This window comes from Phasianus colchicus, chromosome 3, assembly GCF_987193195.1.
Source record: "Phasianus colchicus chromosome 3, bPhaCol1.hap1.1, whole genome shotgun sequence".
Lineage (NCBI taxonomy): Eukaryota > Metazoa > Chordata > Aves > Galliformes > Phasianidae > Phasianus > Phasianus colchicus.
The window spans coordinates 81,408,604-81,432,959 of NC_143438.1; the positions used below are offsets into that span (position 1 = coordinate 81,408,604).

General features: G+C 41.2%; 1 protein-coding gene across 4 annotated transcripts in view; it reads right to left on the reverse strand.

The window, feature by feature from the left end:
- The window catches only part of SAMD12 (sterile alpha motif domain containing 12), a 171,913-nt gene that overhangs the window by 68,672 nt on the left and 78,885 nt on the right, over positions 1–24,356 (reverse strand). For all 4 annotated transcript variants that reach the window (XR_016465298.1, XR_016465297.1, XR_016465299.1 and 1 more), the window contains exon 4: positions 16,550–16,690. Coding sequence is in view for 1 of the 4 variants with exons in the window: in XM_090137927.1 (XP_089994053.1) it covers positions 16,550–16,690 (141 nt within the window). In the remaining 3 variants the exon portion in view is untranslated. The remainder of the gene's footprint in view (positions 1–16,549; positions 16,691–24,356) is intronic.

Below are 24,356 nucleotides of genomic sequence, written 5' to 3' on the forward strand. Positions count from 1 at the left end.
TTTTATATGAAAACACTTCCTCATTTATGCACTAGGTAAGATGGGCACTAAAGAGAATACTTCTAAATAGGAAGCAGGGATGCTAAAACCCATACAAGGGGACATGGACGGATTTTATTTTTTGTTTGGCACATCTGTCAAACACCCAGATTCAATGTGCTGATAAAACAAGACAGCTTAAGGCAATAAACATGTCAGATCCATCTGCTCTTCAGGACACACAGAAGAAAAGAAATTGCTCCTTGTGTTATTCTTGAAATTATTTTGAAGAGGTTTCCCTCAGCTGCTGACAACAATTCAGCTCTACCAGCCTAAGCCAGAGGGTTTCCAACCTTGCTTGATTCCTGCTAGGCATGTTGTGTGCCCTTGGCTTCTCCACCCTTCTCTCTGAGAATTGGTGCTTGGGAAATGGATGCAACTACAAGGGAAAGGCTTCAGCAAAATCAGGAAACAAAGGAGGAGTGAAGCACATCGTGGATTGCCATAGCCTCAGTGGTTCCTGGGGTGGATTCAGAAGCCACAGGCTCCCCGCTCTGTATCTCTGATCTGCTTTGTACCCACTTATGTCCTCCATGGGGAAATTCGGGCTGGATATTAGGAAATACTACTTCTCTGAAAGAGTAGTCAGACTCTGGAATGGGCTGCCCAGGGAGGTGATGAAGTCACCGACCCTGGAGGTGTTCAAGGAACGTTTGGATTTTGTGTTGAGGGACATGGTTTAGTGAGAGCTATTGGTGATGGGTGGATGGTTGGACTGGGTGATCCCGTGGGCCTTTTCCAACCTTGGTGATTCTATGATTCCACTACTTTCTTAGAGCTACATCATCCCTTCTTATTGCTACTGTCCTTCATTCTATCTCCGTTACATCCAAAAACTTCCACAATTAATTTCCCAATCAGAATAGCCTCACAACATGAGTCATTGGTGTGACTGACTGCAACCAAAGGCAATCCTGAATGGACAACAACGACTGTGGTATCTGCAATGCATTTACCCAAGGGTGTGGGTGCAGCCAGCTCTGAACTCCAACACCAGCAGCTAGCAAAGTACTGACTGCTGCACAGGCTCAAATGCAGACCATGGCAGCTTGAGGAGAACCAGAGTAGAAACAGCTGGCAGGGCTGAGGTGTGCATGACAAAAATAATCTCCCAGCCATGTTTCAGCCATATGCAGCCACATTCAAGGAAGCTGGCAGCCATTCAGGGGACGTGCTACTTTCTCATATGAAGGTGGAATTAAAAAAAAGGGTTCTTGCAGGATGTACGCAACACACTGATGTTGGGCTGGCTGTAGACCTTTAACTCAAGTAACATTCATTCATTTCTCACTTCTGACTGGCAGGAGAAAAGAAGGAAGAAAGTCCTTAGCCTAAGTGAACCCAGGAGACCCAAGTCACAAGGAACAAGTCAGAGGAACCCAAGTCACATCGGCTGTGCGCTGGAGTGAGCAGCACAGAGTTTTAGCCATATGAAGGCAGAAAACAAGAATGCAAAAGCTTCTTTGTACCATATATTGGTCACATATCCATATTATGCAACCCATCTGGAAAACAAACATCCAAGAAGACAGAGCTCACTGGAAAAGATCCTGCTTTGCTCAGCCCTTCCAGACTGCTCCCAGTGCCAGGAGTCTTTAACCTTGCTTCAACTTTCCCCTAAATATTTAAGCTTACCTTGAGCTGACAGTATTGAATTCAGGCTGTAATGTTTCTATTGACAGTGACTTGCTGTAGCTCAAAAGCACACAAACTAATCAAGCAAGATGATAAAACATTTTGTCTCCTGATATGCAGGACTCCATATGCAGGTCAGCAAGAGAGTAGAGAATAATTATTATGAGATATGAAGGAAAGGGACTGAGGAGCAGAGGAATCACCCTTTCAGAAACCTTAGCTTCTGCTGTGCAGTGCCAGATGGAGTGCTCTGTACATCCCAGGTGTGCATGTGTAGCTCAGATGTGTAAAGCAGCTTAGACCTTGAGCTTATCATTCAACAGGTACATAACTAGCCAGCGTGGGTCACAGAACGGACACTGGTCCTGGTGAAGCCTTGCAGAAAAAGGGGGTGGAAATGAGGGTAAGTCACACAAGTCTTGCAATGCATGAGGTGGAACAACATGGGATCAGACCTTTGCTGTCTCATTCTGCTAAGCATCACAGCTGATGGATTAAGTATACCACCTACTGCTGTTCAAGAAAGTAATGGATATTATCAGTTTCTTTAAAAGGCTAAAGAAAACTGAGAAGGAACAAAACAAGTAATTAAAGCTGAGGGTCTGACTACTGAAACCTAGTAATATCCTTTTGGAAAGCTGGTCTTGCTGCTAATCAGTTTCAGCAGCCAATTTGAAGCCATCACACCAGCATGCTGTTATATGTAAGTTAATAAGCACTTACTATTGATGGTTTCTGCAATGGCTGTTTAATTTTTAATCGTATCCTTAATTTACTGTTTATGTTTTTACCCAATTAGAGTGTGTATGCGTGTGTGCATATGTGTGACAGAGAGAACACAGATAGCTGTGTTTGCTGGGAAGACAATGCCTGGGTAACATACATCCACTGGATGCATTTTTTTTTCCTTCCCCTATCAATTTCAGTAGGATTGCTACCCTCTCCAAATATGAAGAGATTTAAAAATTGTGCTTTCTAAATGAAGGGGTACATATCTCCTCCTGCTTGAAGTTTCCTCACATAGCCCTCCTGTTTTTCAGAAGGATGCCATTTCAGTCTGCTGTGCTACGTTGCATGATCCTGCTGTTAGAAATGGGCCTCACTGACCTCTCTGTACAATGCAGCACCTGGAACTTGAAACTGGATGTCATTAAAATATGCAGTGCAAAAAAATGACTGATTTTACGGGCACTCTCCTGAACAGAAATCTGAGCACCTCTTTTCATTTGTAGATCAGCTATTTAAGCAACACCTCAGGACACCCCCATCCCCCTCAACCCCATTTCAATCTCTCAATAGATTCCTACAGTCATAAAAACTAGATGAACTGAAGGGCTGGGTGATGGATCATTTATTTTTAAGCACTGAGAATTTTTCATGGTGATCAACAATAAAGTTCTCAATTACAGAGAGAGTAAATAAACTAAAGGATAAAGCTTTAAAGAGAGCTGGGTAATGACGGAAAGAGAGAGATTAGAAAATCTCAGGGTCCAAGAGATGAGCTAATCACAAATAAAATAACATTAAATTCCTATTACTATCTGACCTGCTGGTTGGTGTAATGCCAGTGAATGAAAAAAGCAAGAACAAAAAAGGGAAAGTCAGAAATCCACTCAGCAGAGGCATCATGTGGCTGATGTGGATTCTGGCAGAGCTCTCGGGAGGTGATCTGACACCCAGTGCTGCTCCCTGAGCCTGAGCCCTCCACATCAGATTGCCTCCAGCCATGGGCTCAGCCACACAGCAAATGAGGACAGGCAGCAACAGGACTATGCTCAGACTGCCTGCTCTTGCTCCCAGCAGGCAAAGGCTGGAAGAAAACAGCAGGGTCCTGTGTGTCCCTCATTCAGCATCTCTTCTGAGTAAGGGTGATGGCAGGAAGCTCGACAGTGGAGTCAGATGGAGGGCCCTGATAGGTACTCATTGCCTCCAGCCATGCTCATGTCCTGGCAGCCAGGTACTCACATCTGCTGCAGCTGTGTTCCTGCATCCACCAGAGCTACACAGAAAAAAAAAGACTGCAAAAAACAGGCTGCCCTGTACTCTACTTTGCTCTCAGGGAGAAAAAAAGAAGAAAAAAAAAGATGCAATTCTATCACTCTGCAAATATAACACGTCAACGGGTGGGATTCATGTGCTGAGGTAAAAGACTGACAAACAGAGAGGAGTGAACTGCTTTCAGAGAAAATGCCACCGGTTCCATTGTTCTTTTTCAGAAGCCCATTAAACGTGCAGTGCCGGGCAGGTACACATACCTTGGTGCAGGGGCATTTCCTCAAAACAACCACACCAGGAAGCTTTTCTATCAAGTACCCTCAGACCCGCACTCCAGGAACCGGACTCTGTATTTTAAAAAAAAGCCAGCCAGCCAGCTCAGAAAGGCAGCTTCAGTGCTCGTTTTATTCTTTGCCCCTGGGGGCAGGAACTTGCAGCAAGGAAGGATGAGAATATGTAATAAAAGGGAGACAGGAAGGTCTCCAGTAGGCTCTGAGTCCTAAAGATAGCAATGAAAGTAGCACGAAGGGAAGGAGGAAACCGCCCTCCCACATGAGAGGAAACCCCAAAATAAAACCTTTTGGCAGATGGTAAAAGGCTTTAGCATTCAATAACATGAACAAGCTGCATGAGAATGCACAAGAGCTTTAAGAAAGACACACAAAGCCCAAACAAAAGAAATATGAAGAAGCTTGGTTTTCCAGTTGCTCTTCTGTGTTATTATTTTGAGCCCTTTTTGGATAGGTTTTTCTGTGTAATTGAAACAGGACTTCAGGGGGAAGTTCTTTACTATTCAAGTGGTGAGGTGCTGGAACAGGCTGCCCAGAGAGGCTGTGGATGCCCCATCCCTGGAGGTGCTCAAGGCCAGGTTGGATGGGGCCCTGGGCAGCCTGGTCTAGCATTAAATGTGGAGGTTGGTGGCCCTGCATGTGGCAGGGAGTTGGAGCTTCATGATCCTTGAAGTCCCTTCCAACCCTGGCCATTCTGTGATTCTGTGAAACTACGCAGTTCAAAGTTTTCAAGTGACACCTTTGTTGCCTGTACTAATTATATGAAAGGGAAATCTTTTCAGTAACTTTTCTGAATTTTAAAGCAGGAAGTTCAGATCCCAACGAGTTCTTCAGCTGGGCTCTCAGCCTGGTCCCGGCCTTCCTGAGTCAGACTGGAACCACCTTTGCAGAGGTAAGAAAAGCCACAGTCATAAAATACTACCAGTGGTTTAATATTTGTATCAGGCTCAACTGCATCCACATAAGAGGAAGAACCTAGAGGACAGGACCCATCAAACAAGAGTTATTAAAGCACTCATAGCTGAGAAAAACTGTCAATGCACATGTAACTTGTAACCCTGTCCCAGGACAGTATATAAAATGAGTCCCTTGCTGATTAACACTAAAGGAACATTTAAATTACAAGTCAGAAAACCACCCCAATAGCACTCAACCCAGAACTTGTAACTCACCAATTTTAACTTTTTTTGTTTGATACTTTAATTCTACTGCCAGTGAGCAGTAGTTAGCTCAGGTGAAAAATTCTTCATAGAAAGTAATAGAATCTGAAAGATGATACTATCAATTGCAAGAAGTATATATATATATATATATATCACAGTTTTAGGGCACAGTATAACCAAATTCTGCTAACAGGTACAGTTAGTGACTGCAATATTAATATACTAAGGCAGGGGAAGATTGGTGGCAAATTACAAGTGGGTAACATCACTTGTTATATACTTCATGCTGAGAAGCAAAAAATAGCAAAGTCTGCTGCCTTGTTTTTCCCCTATTCAATTTTAGCTGTCCCAAATGAGATGGCTAGCCCTCCAGCTGGCAAAGGCAAGAGCAATGATGGGTGCAATGCATTGCACCTATCATAAGCATCTGCTTTAGAAAGGGACAGATTATCCCAGGAGGTGGCTATCATTCTCCATTGATTATCCGAGGAAATGTGAGCAATGACTTCAAATGGACAACTAACTTTTGTCTGGCTAATGTAAGACGCAATAAAGACACTTCAAACTCCTCAGGCTAAAAGAGCTTGTATTTATCTTTGATTATGCCCTTTTAGTAAAGAACAGGAATAGAAAAATAAGATAAAGAGCAGGTTTTGTGGTTTTGATTTTCATCAGTGATTATGAAATTAGTATTCCAAATAACATAGGTAGTGAACATCATCGAAGGAAAATTTAGGGCCAAGTGAAAAAAATAGGCATTATATAGCTAGGAAAAAGTTTATAAAGAGAATAAAATATCAAGATTGTATTTTTGATATATAATAATTGGAATAATTTCCAATAATTGGAAAGGGATCACAAAATTTTTCAGTTTTAGAAAGACTATGCTGGGTTGAAGAACAGAACACTTATGTTTCTGTACTTGCGGTTTTAATTAAGATACTAAAAAGGTTTATGGATTTGATCCAAAGGTCAACAAAGTCATTGGTACCCTTCATTGATTTGAATGGGCTTTATAGTCTCACGCTGTAGAGGAAAAATGGGGTTGATCCTGTTCTCATTTTAACTAGCTTCAAGTTTCACTGAAATCAATGAAGCATTACTCCTTCATTTGCCCTCACAGAACTAAGAGCAAAATTGAGGTCTCATATTTTCAGAGGGAGGTTATTGTGAAAAACCTACCTGTAGCTGGTGGTGGACATCAGTTTGCATACTTCTCAGTAACTACTCTTGCTGTCCATTCACTATGCTAGAATAGATACAGATTGTGTACATGAAAAGTTGGACCAACTTTTGAGTTGGCTGAAGGCTTTCCTAATGACTCTGTCCAATTTAAGCAGTAGAAACTTAATGAAGACACTAGCTTTAGGTGCTCCTAATTCTTAGAGATATCCTTGATGGAGGATTCCTCTCTTCTGTTCCCAGCATCTGGTTAATGCTCCTCATCTAAATACCTCAGGTTCTGATTGTCTGAATCAAGAGAAAACCCTGATGAAAGTAAGATAAGTTTTTATACCAGAATTATCATGTGATCAACTATACCATGGAGGAGTAAAATTCTCACAGTGACAGGTCCCATTATTAGAGAACCAAAGAGATCTCAAGAAAAGCGGTAACGGTATAATAAAGGAAAATATGAGGTGCTGACAAAGCAACAGTCACACATTTTGTGGCTTAACACAGCAGTTCATTGTTAGAATAAGTTAGAATAGTAGATAGAAGAAGGAAGAAAGAGAAATTATCAACAAACAATTCTAGCAAGCAAGTATCAATAAACAATAATTCACTGTAAAAAGAGCTTAATAGAAGAAAATAAAATGTAGTTTTCACTATAATAGCTGAAAAAACCTCTACACTTAAAAGATAGGTTTTTAGAAAAAGACAAGCTAAAGCTCATAGATATCTCATTTTAAGAAGATACAACTCAGCAGAAAGACCTTTGTTACCTTGATGGGCTGTAAGGGCTGGCTACTTTTCTATGACCCTCAAAAAACGATGATCCAGGTTTAAGTGGCGATCTACAAAAGTCAGCAACACCAGTGATTTGTGTCACAGTCAACAGCTGTAACAGAATGGATGGTATCTGCAGTGCCAGACACATTAAAGCAATTTGTGAGCTTAGAGAAAGATGTTTTCAGAAACTACATAGGTGACAACAGATTTGTCAGACAAGCTTTAGAGGGTAGGACTATCCCTCCCTTCCTTTTTCCTGTCCCTTTCATCTGAAAAATTGTTTGTTTGCTTCAAAAAGTCTTTAAAGTTTTGACCAAGAATGATAACTGCTGTGGATTCATGGAAGTGATGAATTTTGGAAATTTCCAAATGTCTACCCGCATCCTTAATTGTCTGACACTTCTAAAAGCCAGTCCATTGTCCAAGAGAATGCAGACTGCCTCTTCTGTCATTCAGGAGTCTTTAAATAAGAATGGCGCATCTTGGCACCTTATGACAGAAAATCACACAGAGCAGCTGAACAGTGTCACATAGTTGTGCTCTCTGGAACAGTCTAAAGAAATCCCTTCCAGACAACATTGTCTAATCAGCCCCTAAACACTCAGGCTAGGGGAAAACCAGCGAAAGCAAGCATCATCTCCCAGCTCAATTTTCATTGCAGTCCAGTTACTCAGCAGTTCTTAATGCAATAAAGGACAAAAAGAAACAGAAAGAAGTCTTTTGTTTTTGTTTCTTCAGAAGGGCTGGAATGAGCTAACATATTAAAGAAGGAAGAAAATGGGTTACCATTCCCTCTCCATCTCTACCTCTGACATAGGCCGAAGAGGAAAGAAACACTGTGGAAAACTTTTTTTTTTTCAAGTCTTTCCCTCAAAACCAACCATCTGAAAGTCCTACACAGCACCGCTCCTCAACACAACAAACATAAAGAGGACTTCATGTCTGCTGACTGATGTTCATGACAGCAGAGCTTCCGAACTGGTCTCAGCAAAATCACTTGTTTCAAGGCCCAGTTGTGGAATAGGCTTCACATCCACCTCACAGCATCACAAGTCAGCTGGTGGCAGCTGGGTGTCCCAGACCAGCTGACTGGGGAGATCTGAGTCCTATTTCTAGTGGAGCAGGCTTAAACCTTTAAGGCTATGTCAATGTATAAGCATTCAGGCTCTTCGCAAGCTTGAAGGGGAAACTTGACATGCATTTTTGTTCACAGATGAAAGCTTCTAACTTGCTTATCCCTATAATTCCTGAGGATGAGCTCCATCTCTCTTATGTAATTGAATGAGCATGCCCGGTCAGAGTCCTGGCATTTCGTATTGGGCTCTCAGATATAAAATGATGTGAGAACTCCTAAGCCTGGCTGTCTTCTAATTAGCCTGTCTTCAGTTGGACATCAGCTCTACAAACTAAATATATGTAAATTCACTCATTTTCTAACTATGTGGCTAACTGAGATTAATTCCTAAAATATGGAAGACACCTTAGTGTGACTGAGGAGCTTCAGAAATGTATGGTATTGCCATGTACATATTGTCTAAAACTCAGCCTTTTAGTCGTACACTATGAAAGACTAAAACTGAATGGTATTGGAGATGGTAACTGAGGTCTGTACGGAGCAACTCACTGCAGACTTTCAGAATGCATCCTCTGTTCCTACAGGTAAGTTTCCATAAGTCAGCTGCCAGGTGTCTGTTACTGCTAAAAACTCTGAAAGTTCTGTGAAGGTAACACTATGCATAACTGTATGTATTTAAATGTTAGGATCCCACAACACAGACGTAGCCGAACTGCTGCAGATTAAAAACTGAACAGATTAAAAAAAAAAATAATTCCTTGACCACATTTTCATCAATGCTTATATTGAAAAATGTGGCAGCTCTACTGATGTTATCTGCTGCAATTAGCCCTTAAATTAAAAAATTGAAATATTGAATAAGTACTAATCTTAGGTGGCATAGAGGTTGCACAAAGAAAATAAAATATTTGTTGAAAACTGTTCAGAATTTTGTTAGAATTCCAAACTCCTTAATGCCAAGGACTTTGTTAATATACTTCAATATATTATTTTATAGGGAATCAATTTCAATTAAAATTCATTCAAATGGTGACTAGAAAAATTCTATAATATTGATCTTAAGAGGGAACCAGCATAGTTAAAATTATTAATCATACTTGAACGTGCCATAAAACACTGTGCTAGTACCTGTGCTTTATGATCATGTCAAATTAAGAGGTTAAAAAAAAACACAACTCTTTCCTTTATGGAAGAGATCCACATCCTGCTTAGTACTGAAAAAGCAGTTCATAACACTACTGACTGACTGTATAAGTGAGTAAATGAAGGTGCTCTGTCATATGAAGCATAAAAGCCATTAAGAGAAACTTTTATTTGAATAGAACCACATTCATTTTTAAAATTACATTACAGAAAGGCTTTTAAAGATTGTGAATGAAGAAAGAGAAGTTTTAAAATAAGACACGTTCATTTTACACAGCTTAGAAAAGCACCATCATGAAGGCATAAGGAATGAGTTTTTCTCCCACCTCTTTGAATCTATCCAGTAATTAGAAATCTTTATTGCACAGGCCATAAATGCTAGCAACAGGAAGAAAAATGCTTTTGAACTTATTTGGCAGTGCTCACCTTCAGGGATTGAAAACAGCAGAACTTTATATTTTCAAAAAAGGCTTTAAGTGACTTTTGTGTTTGTTGAAAATGCCAATATGGAGAAACACTTTGCTAACAGAACACATTCAAGCAAGGTGTCAGTAACACCAGTGTCATAAAATCAGAACTACGGTGCTTCGAAAGCCCATCTGAGCAAAGAGAGCTTTACCCAAGAGGGTCCCAGATGTGATCACAGAGTGAGACCAGGGATCTGGGCTCTGCTTAAGCAGCACCTGTTAAGCCACTGTCAAGAGTACTGGGAAGAGGGGTGCTGGTCTGATCCAGGAGGACATTTCTTATCTTCTTATTTCCAACTCTGCTCATTCAGATTGGCTATCAAGGTGTTAGCTGATGAAGACAGTCAGGTTTTGAACCAGTAGCTCAACAGCAAAAATTTCCATGCACTTTCAAAGAGTAGGAGAGTATAGTTAGGGCTCTGATTTCTTCACTTATTTCAGAGAACAACTATCAATCCTACTTTTATTCTATGCCTGACTTCTGGCAAATCCCATTAGAAATGACAAATATGTAACATTGTAAATGGCACCATCTTACAATATGTAGATGTGCAATATTTAAATTCTGTGTGAACAACTGTACCTATTGCTGGAATCCCTTTTCCCAGCCTGTTCTTTTCAGCTGGGTGAAAACAAGTGATTTCTGCTGGCAGTGATCACAAACAGCTGCTGTTAAATTACAGCCTCTGACTGTTAAAAACTTTCCTGTTTGGCTGAAAGTCTTTCATGAATGGTCACAGCACAAACAGCAATATTCTATTTTTTTTTTTCTTAACCTTGAGCAAAATTGTTTCTTCTCTTTCCAGTTTACATATATATAAAGTATACAGTTGTAAGATCTGTTCATTGAATATGTGAGACAGTTTGGGGTATGGATTAGCTTAGAAGAGCCAAACTTCCCAGACCTAATTTTCCAGTAGACTGATTTCTAAGAAATTTTAAAAAGCGGGAATGAAAAAAAAACACCACATTAATAAAACAATAAGAAAATCAGACGACTGCAATCGTATCCTTGCAATCATACAAAATGGATAATATTGCATTCCCACTAGACTGAGTTGCAATGTTATTTATAGAAACACAGAAAAAACACAAGCATCTAATAGTATTATACAGCTAAAATCGCGACGCAGGAGTTCATCACTACAAATATCACAGTTGCGTACATCACGCTTCCTTATTCATACTCCAAACGAATACACTATGCATGTCCAACAACAGTTCTGTGCTAAACACATCCAGAGTGCACTGCAGTGTATTGTCCAGTGTATTGGAACTTATTCTGTCAGCTGAGTCACTTTGCAATTTGCTATGAATATATATTAGCATCACAGCAACAGCTAAAAGGTAATTATAAGAACCATACTACTTCAGTGGTCTATCAGGGACCGTCGATTGCACTGCAAAGTATATTCCTCAGGTTAGAAACCAGAAACATGAAATTCAAATAACTGATGACATAGATGGAACGTATGGATATTCATCGTCACCGATGCATGTAGTTTAAACATTTTATCTGTGCTCAGATATACTCTCCACAAAGAATATTCTACTCCAGGTAAAGCAGATTAAAACTATAGAGAAATCCTCAATGCATACTTGTAACCTGAAAAAAAATTGATTTTCATAAGTCATAACAGTGCCTACAGTCTGAAAAACCCCTCAGAATCAAGCACAGCTTCTGCCTACCGAGTCTACGTCCTCTTCAAGTGCTGCATATGTACTTGACTGGGAGAAAAATACAACAAAGACTGCTCTTTTGTACTCTAATGGATGGCAGCAAAGTCATTTTATGGTCTTGGAAGAGAAGTGTTAAGCACTTAGTACCAGTGCTAAGATTCCTACAGCAGTACAGTAGAGAACGTACAAGGGAAGAAGAGTAAGAAGGATAAGGACATTAGTGAAAAGAAAGCAGTAAGCAGAAGATCAGCATTTGTTTATATATAATCAGGCAATTTAGCATGTTGAATCCTGGAATACAGTTTATTCATGGACTTGGGACAAATTCTGACAATATTTCCATACTATTCTTTGTTTTCAACTCATGAGGTCATCAGAGATGTTAGACCATAACAGGACACAAAGCAAAGGAAATCAGCCAGGAATTAAGTTTGCTAGAGCTTTTCTGAAATACCAAGTATTTTTTTCTGTGCATTGGACAGGTGCCACGTATGCAGCATATGCAAGAAACATTTGCACAGTAATTTGTGCTAGAAGAAGAAAGGTTTTTCCTGACTAGCTGGAAGCATTAGGGTTAGGGGAAGAAACAAAAAAAAAAGTGAGGTCAAGACAATAAAAAGAAAATAAATGGGTGCCTGGTTAGAGGACAGTCAACATTTCAAATGCTTCACGCCCCTGAACACCACCACAGGGACATGAAGCCCAAATTCCACAAGCGTTACACACTTCCTCCCACTGGCTGTCTGAGAAGGCAAACACACTGCCTACCTTGAGTGCTCACATAGGCAACATCTGCTGTTTGTTACGCACAAGAAAAGGAGTATTTCTGGAGGAAGGAACTCATGACTCCTCAGGTGCCAAAACCTTGAGTCCAGAACATACCCAGGAAAGAAAACAGTACATCCTGGAAGTGTAACAGGATCACAAACTATGATAACTGAAGTTTATCATAAACTTCAGTTACTGATTTCTTTATAGGCATAACAAAGAAAAGTCCTGATCCCCAGCAAAGCCTCTTAAAAGACATGAAAGACAGCAGACAACAGCAGTTTAGATACTACTGTATCCATGAAGTCTACACAGCAGTAGGACTGTAAGCTCCAGTATTCTCTTAACTCCAAATGACCTTCCAGTTCTGCACTTCATAAGGTCCTATGTTCTCAAATTTTCTGATTGTTCAAGTTCCTTTTCAGGCAGGTGCGTAATTTCCAGTTATTGGTGCTGTGTCCTGTACCTATTAGAACACCGAAGGTCTCTGTGAGTGAAAATTCAGAAAATGGGACTTAAGTTTAGTGCTTCAGTGTTTTCATTGTGGAAAACAACAAATGTCCTCTGATATGATTATGAAAGCTGGAAAGGCAGCATTCAAATTCGTCCAACCTTCAACGTTCAAAAGGAAGAAGTAGACAAAGTGAACAGGAATTAGGAATTAGGACTATGTTTCTGACTGCCTGGGGAGGTTCTGTGTCAAACAGCTCACACTTTCTTTGCTTGATCATGCTTGCCTTTACTCTAGTATTAAAAGATTGCTAGTACTACAAAAATCCTTATAACAGCTTTTAGCGGGGTGGGGCTCATAGTTGTGGTTTACTCACCACATTGACCCTTAAGGCAGCGTTTCTGTTATGATTTTCCTCCAAAACCCAGTGAACAATCCATCACTGCAACACAACTTCTTTTCTCAGAAGGTATTTTTCACTAGCTCAGCACTGGTGCAGGACAATTATAAAACTTACTGAAGAAATAATGTCAACAGTTATCAACAGCTGTGATGCTTTTCAAGGAAGCACAAAGCCTTATTCTGAAACTTTTTGCTAGCAGGACAATTTTTTATTTTTTATTTTTTTTTAAGAAAATAGCACATTCTGCAGCCATATTCAAGTTTTGCCCCTTATCAAACTCAGGGAGAAGCTTAGGAGGGGGCCCAATGTCATCTTAAATTCAGGTATCATTTAATCTAAATCCAAAAGCACTTCATATGCTCAGCCCTATTAGCCAATTGCTGTCTGTGCATACTTTGCTGAGAATCCCACATCACATTGTTCTGCCATTTTGAGGACAGTCTCTTCTATGCTAGCCAAAACCAGGACTCACATTGAAAAATCTCAAAATAGCTACTTTCTGTAGTTATGTAAGGCTTTTTTTTTTTTCCTAATGATCTTTCAACTTTGGTTTAGAGTGGAAGTAGTACAATAACAGTGATTCCAGCAGTGTGCCGCTCTCCCCAAAAGACACTGGGAGATGTTTTGTCAAATTAGTTCCTCAACATCACTAAGTCTAGGAAAAAAGCACAGATTGGTAGCTGGGTCTGTGCCCTTCTATCGTAGTGAAGGTTGGAACAGCATTTCTGCTGATAATAGCCTCAATCAAATAGTCCTTACTCCAAAGAAAAGTCTTCCTTAAACTCAAGAGTTGACAATCACATACTGTTCTGGCTTTTCTGTCCCCAGAACACAGTGGATGGTGTGTCCTGAATGAAAAAGAATGAAGCAGTTTTAAGCAATTTTCTAAAATAGGAGTGGAAAAGAATGCTGGTTTTCTGTTGAGTTTTTAAAATGAGGTTAACTTTCTCTGCAGACAACAGAACACAGAAACACTTAAAATATCTGATAAGTACTACATAAAGCTTTTTTGAAACTTTCCCTATTCTCTCCATCGTCAAACAGGATATGAACTAAAGTCAGTGGAAGTCATTTCGCTGACATCAATGAGCCCCAGATTAGGATCCTACTGCTTGTAACTCAGCTGGTATGCTAAATGAATTCAGAAAGGATTTTTAATGGCTTCTTTTACCTAAAGATTCCTGAGCTGTGAATTATGAGATACAGGGCTTTTTTCCCCCTTTTATTGGAGGACATTTTGGAGGATAGAAGAGGACAGTGTAGCTATTGCAATTTGCACGCTGAATTTCCAAAAGGCAGAAACTGCTGGCACGCAAATGTTGTACAAAACAGAAAAGGACTAACAGGAAGCTATTCCGGTAACAACCTGGATTAGGAGTGTATAAACCATACTAAGTGTGGACATAGTTTGAAGAAAATGGGCAAGAGGACAGAATTAGCTTCAGAGAACAACTGACATGCAGCTTTACAAACTGCACTTAGTTGTGAAAATGTATCTTAATCTTGGTACTTGCAAACAAGCACTTTCAACAGACACACTCCAACGTGGTGTAAATGAGGTGATAAGGAATAGGAATACTGCTGTCATTCCATCACTCATCGCCCCCTGATCTGGGATCATACAATTAGCACAGATCTGGTGCACAGGAGAACATTTTGTAGTCAACAGTACAGTCCTATAGGCTTTATTTAAGATGACTAGAATGGCCAATGCCACTGTGGGGGAGGACTGCAGGAGCTGCAGACCATCAGCTTGTGCTGATTTTCATAAATCATATCATGGCATGTCTTTATACAATCAGACTATATAACATTGTTCTCTTTACATTGCAGAGAGAATACGTTAAACACCTACCTGTATATCAACTGCTAAACTTTCCTTCATAGTCCAGCATGTGTTTATTCATGCTCTTTCTAAAATCTAAATTTGTATCCTCAGCTTTGTGGACAAGGAATAAATCTCAAAGGATGAATTCCTTGAAATGGCCATCACCACCCTCTGACTACAGTCTGACTAATTGTGACTCATGGTTGATGTGTCCAGAGGGAAACAAGAAGCCTGGAAATATATAGTCCTCAATGACAAAAACAGGTTGATGGAGAGAACTGTCCATATTGACCAACTGATCCAAATTTATAGCTTCTGGATCTTCACTGTCCCTCAGAAGTAAAGTCCCAACTTCCATAAACTAGCCTAAACCAGTCATGGTGACAAAAACTTTGCAGTCTGTAAACTCTCTTAACAATTCATATGTAGGGAAAGAGAAAACAACCAATATCAGAGAAAAAGATTTAGGAACTGTGGATGAAAGGATGAATGGAAGAGGAAAGGGGCTGATATTTTAGCATGAGCATGGTGTTTGACACAACAAAAGATGGGGTGAAGTCATATTCACAGATCATATGATATAAAGGAGCCCTAAAGCTCCTCATCACAACCTACATGACACAAAGCCTGAAGGAATATTCAGCTAAGATATGAGCTCGTTCAGATAAAATGCAGCTTACTCAACTAATCAGAGAGTTTTTCCCCAAACACAGTGAGAAAAGCTTAATCGGGAACATAATGCCATGTGTGAAGGACATTTTGTTAAAAATACACTGCATGTACTGAAGAACTCTATTTTTTTCATACGATGTGACATATAACAGGCACTGAACCAAAAAACCACAGAAGTGTGTGGTTTATGCTATCTCACTGGACTAACAAGCAATATTTAACATTAAGAAAGTACTGCAGATATGTATTAGAAGATGTATAAATGTTACTTTACATTGTTACCACAATGACTGCTTCTCTTCTGTGTTACCACAGCTGTTAAAAAGCCTTAATAGAATGCTAATAATGCAAGTCATTATAAAACATCTTAACATCATATGGAAAATATGTACAAGCTTTTTTTTGCTCCCGCTTCCCTGTCTCCTAACCGAGATCACCATATTGAGCCCAGTTTTGCTTTTTTTAGCAGCTTAAGTTAGAAGCCACTCTATGCAAGTCAATAAAATTTCTCCAACATGAAGAAGGAATCAACCATCTACAAAAAGCTGAGTCTAACAGGTAATTTTCCACTGACAGCTCTTACCATAAAAGAGCTTACAGAGATTACTCTTTTATCTGAAGTAAACAATTAATAGAAATTAATTAACTAATAATTAATTAATTAATAGAAAATGTACAATGTCTACAAAGACAGCACGTTATCTACTTGTACCCTTTATTGTAAATAGTTTCATGTTAGTAAACAGACATTAAAGTAAGGCTACTCTCAAGCTACAGACGGAGCTTACTCATCATTCAAAAGAGTCAGCCAAACAACTCTATTTATACATTATTTTACCTTTTTTTTCCAATTTTGAAAGTATGTGGAATCTATGAGACATTTCCACGCATCATTTCTTGCAGAAGAATGTCAAGTCACCATTTATGCCCTCAGGCAAACTTCTACCTGATCTCAATAGCTTCCTGCACCAAAATTATTTTTCATACCTTGTGTAAGCAGTTGGAGGTTTCGGACTTCTTCTCTCACCTTCAGCTGAAGGACTTGCTGCAGAATGTGCTGTCGCAGGCTTTCCTGGGCAATGCCCATTCGTTCAAGCTTTTTGTCAGTAAGTCTCAGCAAAGCACGGCCTGGATGCAAAAATTAAGAAGAAAAATTACCCAAGTATTTTCACTAATGCAATATTCTCACTCTGACAGGCTAATTTCCTACAGCAAAAATTCTCCGTCTGAAATAATATAGTCTCATCAGTTAGATACTGTCTTACTGTCAAGGATCTGTGTTTAACTCTTCCCTTTCTTTTAATTTTATATATTGTATTGACGCTTTGTGAGCCATTTTAGGCACGTAAAATAGGTAACTGCTACCATTTTAGATGACCAGTTGCTGTAGCTGAGTGCCAGCTAGTCCCCCTAACAAGTCTACAATTGGTCCAGGTGTCTAAACATACTCTCACATATTTTCAAGCATCTAAATTATGTCAAAAAAAAACTTGACTGAAAGTGAATTTGAGCTATTTGATCAATTTAAGATATAATGAGGATGAATATTACTGCATTGTAAACATTTAGACATGTTTACAGTTTAATAGCAACACCTCTCAGGATGGCCCTGTACTTAGCAATCCAGCCTTCCAAATCCCTCTGCACAGTAAAAAGAATGAGCAAAGAAGGGGGGTGTGAGGAAAAAATCTTACATGTCTCCAAACATATTCAGTTGTATCTAAATGATTCCTGAAAATGATATTTGCTTAACTATTAGACTGCCTCTGCCAAGGAAAGAAGGCTAGTTGTAGTGACTCCCTTCTGAAGAGAATGGAGGGCCCAATATGTCAGCCAGATCTTATCCATAGGGAATTGTGCTGCCTTCCTGCAGCCTGAGTCAGTGACATTACAAAAAATCTTCCTGGTCTGGATCGACACTGATTACTACTCGTTACTGATAGTTCAGTGATGAAGCCACTGAGAGAAGCTTGAGGGCTATCAAAAGGGACTTCAGGGGATTGGGGTGGTTAGTTGATGGAGCAGTATTGGTGGTAATTTTTCTCTCTCTTCCACAGCAGTTAGTGATACTGAGAGGACAAGGCAAACAAATCTGATAAATACGAGGCTAAGAGGGTGGTGCAGTCAGAGGAATTTTAGATTTTTCAGCCATGGGATGGTTTACTCACAGCCTGGCCTGATGGCTGCAGATGTGTCTCACTGGTCTCAAAGGGGGAAATGGATCCTAGCCCACAGGCTGACAGAGCTTGTGGAGAAGGCTTTAAACAAGATATGAAGGGGGCAGAGGATGAAATAAGGCTTGCTTGAGATAAGCCTACAGGAATTATGATGGGGCTGGGGGTGAGGCAAGTTGTTCAGCTGAAGTGCATCTACACCACTGCACAGCATGGGCAACAAACAGGAGGCGCAGGAAGCGAGTGTGTGACAGGCAAATGACTTAGTAGCCATTACTGAAATATGGTGGGATAGCTCCCATGACTGGAGTGCTGCAATGGATGGCTATAAGCTCTTCAGAATGGATAGGCAAGGAAGTAGGGGCAGAGGCATGGCTCTCTGTAATAGAGAGCGTTTTGATGTTGTTGAGCTCAAGTATGGCAATAAGGTTGAGTCTCTATAGGTAAGGATCTGGGGAAGGGCTGACAAGGCTGACATCCTGGTGGGAGTCTGTTATAGACCACCTAAATAGGATGAAGAGATGGACAATGTGTTCTACAAGCAGCTGGCAGATGTTGCATGACCACCAATCCTTGTTCTCATGGGGGACTTCAAGTTCTCTGATATATACTGGATATACAATACAGTGCAGAGGAAGCAGTCTAGGAGGTTTCTAAAGTGTGCGGAAGACAACCTCCTGATGCAGCTGCTAAGAGAACCTACCAGGGAGGTGCTGTGCTAGACCTGCTGTTCACAGAGAAGGACTGACGGGAGATATGGAGGTTGGGAGCTATGTTGGGCAGAGCAACCATGAAATGATAGTTCTCAATTCTTGGTAATTCAGGAGGTCAGCAAAACGGCTACCTTGGACTTCTGAAGGGCAGACTGAACCATTCAGGATACTGAATGTTGCTAGGGTATGCAGGGAGAAAATTAGAATGGCAAAAGCCAAACATGAACTCAACGTGGCCACTGTTGTAAAAGTGAACAAAAAACTTCTTCACAAATATATTAATAGTAAGAGAAGGGCTAAAGAGAATCTCCATCCTTTACTGGATGTGGAGGAGAACATGACCACTGAGGATAAGGAAAAGGCTGAGGTTCTCAATGCCTTCTTTACAATTGTAATAGACAGACCAGTTATCCTCAGGATACGCTACCCCTTGACCTGGAAGTCTGGTATGGGGAGAAGAATAAAGCCTGCACAGTTGAGACCTTGTATTCCATCTAGACAGTCACATGTCCATGAGGTCAGATGAGATACAATCAAAGGTACTGAGGGAGCTGGCGGAGGTAGTTGCCAAGCCACTTTCCATCACCTATCAGTGTTCCTGGTCAACTGGAGAGGTCCCAGAGGACTGGAGGCTTGCCACTGTGACTTCCATCTACAAGAATAAGGAGGACCCAGGGAACTACAGGCCTGTCCTCACCTCCTTCTATGATCAAGTGACCTGCCTGGTATCCAGGGAAAGGCTGTTGATGTGGTCTACCTAGACTTCAGCAAAGCCTTTGACATTGTCTGTTACAGTATTCTTCTAGAGAAGTTGGCAGCCCATGGCTTGGACAAGTACACTCTTTGCTGGGTAAAGAAGTGGCTGGAGGGCCAGGCCCAGAGTGTGGTGGTGAATGAAGTTATATCCAGTTGGTGAGTGGTCACAACTGGTGTTCCCCAGGGGTCGGTACTGGGGCCTGTCCTGTTCAGTATCTTTATTGATGACCTGACTGAGAGGACTGAGTCCACTGTCAGTACACTTGATGACACCAACGTGGGAGGAGGTGTTGATCTGCCTGAGGGTAGGAAGGCCCTACAGAAGGATCTGGAAAGGCTGGATTGCTGGGAAGAGGCCAACGGGATGAAGTTTGACAAGACCAAGTGCTGAGTCCTGCACTTTGGTCACAACAATCCCAGACAACACTACAGGCTTGGGGCAGACGGCTAAAAGACTATGCAGAGGAAAAAGACATGGAAGTGTTAGACAACACTCAGCTGAACATGAGCCAGCAGTGCACCCAGGTGGCCAAGAAGGCCAATGGCATCCTGGCTTGTATCAAAAGTAGTGTTGCCAGTTGGTGTGGGGATCTAATCATCTCTCTACACTCCCTATTCCCCTCTGGTGAAACCACATCTTTGAGTACCATGTTCAGTTTTGGGCACCTTACTACAAGAAATGCATTGAGGCCCTGGTCTGTTTCCGCAGAAGGGTAATAAAGCTGGTGAAGTGACTAGAGCACAAGACTTATGAGGAGCAGCTGAATGAACTGGGATTGTTCAGTCTGGAAAAGAAGAGGCTCAGGGGTGACCTTATTGCCCTCTACACCTGCCTGAAAGGAAGCTGTGTCAAGATGTGGGTCAGCCTCTGTTCCTCATGTAACTAGTGATATGAAAAGACAAAGTGGCCTCAAGTTGCACAAGGGAGTTCAAGTTGGATATTAGAAGAATCTTCTTTTCCTAAAGAGTGGTCAGGCATTGGAATGAGCTGCCCAGGGAGGTGGTGGAGTCACCATCCCTAGAGGTGTTCAAGAAATGTATAGGTGTGGTAATAAGGAATCTGGTTTAGTGGGTAGATGGATGGAATGTTGTTTAGTGGTAGATGGATGGTTGGACTAGATGATCCTAGAAGTTTTTTCCACCCTTAATGATTCTGTGAACTACTGCTATTACCTACCTGGACTTGTGCAAAATGTTTGACACTGTCCCACACAACATCTTGGTCATGAAATTGGAAAAAAATGAATTTGATGAATGGACTTCTCACTGGATATGAAAGTGGCTGGATGGTCGCACTCAGAGGGTTGCATGTTAAATGCAGCAATTCAATGTCCAAGTGGAGACCAGTGACGAGTGGCATTTCTCAAGGATCAGTGCTGGGACCGGTGCTGTTTAACATCTTTGTAGGTGACACAGACAGTGGGATCAAGTGCACCCTCAGCAAGTTTGCAGATGGCACCAAGCTGAGTGCTGCACACCAGAGGGACCTGGACAGGTTTGAGAGGTGGGCCCATACCAACCCTATGAAGTTCAACAAGGCCAAGTGCAAGGTCCTGCACCTGGGCTGGGGCAATCGCAAGCATAAATGCAGGTTGGGAGGAGAATGGCTTGAGAGCAGCTCTGAGGAGAAGGATTTGGGGGTATTAGTTGATGAAAAAGGGAGGTGATTCTGTCCCTCTACTCAGCTGCTGTGAGATCCCACCTGGAGTACTTCATCCAGTTCTGGAAACTCTAACAAGAAAAAAGACATGAAGCTTTGGAGCAGATCCCAATGGGGGCCAAAGAGATGATCACAGGGCTGGAGCACCTCCCTTATAAGGACAGGCTAAGAGAGTTGGGGCTTTTCAGCCTCGAGAAGAGAAGGCTCCGGGGGTACCTTATAGTGGCCTTCCAGTACCTGAAGATGTCCTGCAGGAAACCTGGGGAGGGACTTTTCATAAGGGCATGTAGTGACAGGGCAAGGGGAAATGGCTTCAAAGTGGAAGAGGGTACATTTAGACTAGATATTAGGAGGAAATTCTTTACTGTAAGGGTAGTGAGACACTGGAACAGTTTGCCCAGAGAGGTTTCCCCAGAGAGGCCAGGGAAAGGAAGCCTTCTCATTGGTTGTGGAGGATCTGGTCAGAGAGCGTCTAGCCAAAATCAATGAACACAAATCCATGAGCCTCAAAGGAATGCACTGAGAGAACTGGCAGAAGTGACCACTGAACCACTATCAACTTTGAAAGGTCTTGGCAAACAGGTGGTGTGTCTGAAGACTGGAAGATAGCCAGCATCACTCCAGTCTTCAGAAAGGGCAAGAAGGAGGATCTGGGAAACTACAGACCAGTGAGCCTTAGAAAACTGACAGAATTCTGGATACCCTCTCCAATTAATTGGAAGAGAATCTTATCAAGAATAGTCAACATGGATTCACCAAGCTGAAATCATGCTTTATCAGCCTAGTAGCCTTCTATGATGTCATCACAGGTTGGGGAGAGAGCAGTGGATGTTGTCTACCTTGACCAAGGTGTTTCATATCATCTCCCACACAACATCCTTGTTATGAAACTTATGAAACTTGTGGGATAGAGGAGTGGATGATGAATTGGATTGACAACTGGTCGATAGGCAGAGCTCAGAGGGTTGTCATCAGCAGCACAGAGTCTGGGTGGAGGCCTGTAACTAGTGGTAGTTCCCCAGGGGTCAGTGATGGGTCCAGTCTTGTTCAATGTCTTCATCAATGACATGGCTGAAGGGATAAAGTCCACCCTCAGCAAGTTGCTGATGATACAAACTTGGGAGGAGTGGCTGCCACATTGGCAGGCTGTACTACCATTCAACAAAACCTGGACGGATTGGAGAATGGGGCAGGGAGGAACCTGAGAAGGTTAAACAAGCGTAGTCTTACACCTGGGGAGGAATAACCACATGCATCAGTACAGGTCAGGGGATGACCTGCTGGAGAGGAGCTCTGTGGAGAAGGACCCGGTGAGCAACAAGTTGGCTGTGTGCCAGCAGTGTGCCCGTGTGGCCAAGAACACGATCTTTGGACCAAACAAAAAACCAAAACGTCAAGCAGAGCTTTGCATTAGGAAAAAAAATCCTTTCATCCTTTCTTTCATCTTACCCAGTGCTGTGATATAGTACATAAAGGAATGTCCTGTGGCCCTCCATTGCTCCTAGATCCCCTGTATATATATTTGCCTCTCCAAAGGTGCCCTGATCAAGACTACCAAAGCACACTGAGTTTCACTGACACCACCTTGGAAAACAGCACATTGCTTGGTTCATTTTTTCAAACAGGCTCAACTCTTTACCTCCTCCAGTTCTGACTGCAAGCATTTTTAATTATTAAAAATCCCTTCTTTGATTTTTTCAGACTTTTTATTCTGAAAGCAGAAGAGAACTGTGAGGAACAACCTCCTCCCTCCACAACACTGTAGCCTCTCTGCTGACATTACTGGGGCTTTTGGATGAATGGTGCAATTTAGCTCATCATAAAGTGTTACTCAACACAAAAAGATAAGGCCCTTAATTAATCTCTTTCTTTATAAAACAGCAATACGGGTAAAGAATTTTTATGATTATTTTAATTAAAGATAAATTAAAGACACATAATATTTGCCCCTAACCAAGTAACTAGCAGTATCCCTTTCACTACTGCTAGATTTCACTCAGAAGTAGTTCTGTGAAGTGGCTGGTAGGATCTTGCTATGATGTAATGTTAAGCACTGGGATTTATTATTAACAACACTAGATCTTAATAAGCAAATGAAAAATGACAGGGTTCATGCATTTTCTGCCCTTCCTTGTCTCTCTTGCACTCGATGCTATGGAAGATGATGACCTTTTGATTAGGAATTTTTTCTTTGAAACCATAAACAAAGTTTCATGGGTTAATGTAATAGCAAACTATGGAAATTAGTTCCTTCCAGATCAATGCCAGCTGTCCAATTCCCCTGGTGATAGAGATAGTAATAATGACTTCAATTTTTATATCACCTTATCACACTAAAACATCTTAAAGCAATTTACAAAGGATGTACAGCAGTCTAACAGTATGGTCTATAATGTCAATCTAGTAGCTGAAAGCAAACAAAAAAATAAACAAATCATTAGTTTAAAGAGTGCCAACAACCATGTCATCTTAGGGCAGCAGCAGAAATATGAAAGGACAGAAAAAGGCCATGCATCGCATCCACCTCTTTTTGGCTGTGGATATAGTCACTACTCTTTACTTCCTCCAGGCACCTCCTTATTTCACATTCAAAGCAGTTTTCTATCCAGTCACTGCCTTTGGAAGTTGAGTATGCACAACACAGAGACGTCTTTTTCAGCTCCTGGCATGCCAGTTCTTCTGCGGCTTTGGCTCAAAGTGCAATGCCATTGGAAAAAAATTGTCTTTGACTCATACTGTTTGCAGCAGCTTTTACAAGCTGTCTTAAGTTAACTCCTTCTTACACCAAATCCAATGTGACCTCTTGAGGCAGTGATGAAGTAAGAAGGCAAATACCCAAAGGCAGAAGTTGACATTTCCAGAATGTAGGAAGTGCCCTGAACTAAGAGAATCCAATCCCCCCCATACCATCTTCCTCTCCCTCAGCATTCAAAACAACAAAATCCAAGCCAGAACTGAATAACTTACTATACTGCAACTAAGTCATGCCTTCAAAAAGGTACAGTTGACTGGACCACAGTCACCAAAGCCAGTTAGTTACTAAGGCCAGGGCCCTGGCAATCAACTAAGGATTTCAGATGCTTCACTATCTTACTGCCTGTACTGTAGATATCTGAAGGTGTTAAGGAACACTGCAAGGATTACTGAACACTGAACCCAGTTGCCCGGAGAGACTGTGAAGTTTCTGTCTTTGAAAATGCAAAAAAACTAACTAACTAAGTAGTTTTGAGCACCTGGCTGTAGTTGCCCCTGCTTTGAGCACAGGAGCAGGATAAGATGGTTGCCAGAAGTGCCTTTCAAGTCCAGCTATTCTCTGCTGCTGTGACTCAGCCTTCATGAAGGATCTCAAGATTAGGATCTATTTTCATTGAAAAAGTGCAGACTAATGGAGACAATGAATAAGAATACACAAAAGATGGTAATTTTGGCAAGCATCACGGACAAAATAGACTGCTATACACTAAATATTGGGGCTAGATTATTAATTTTCA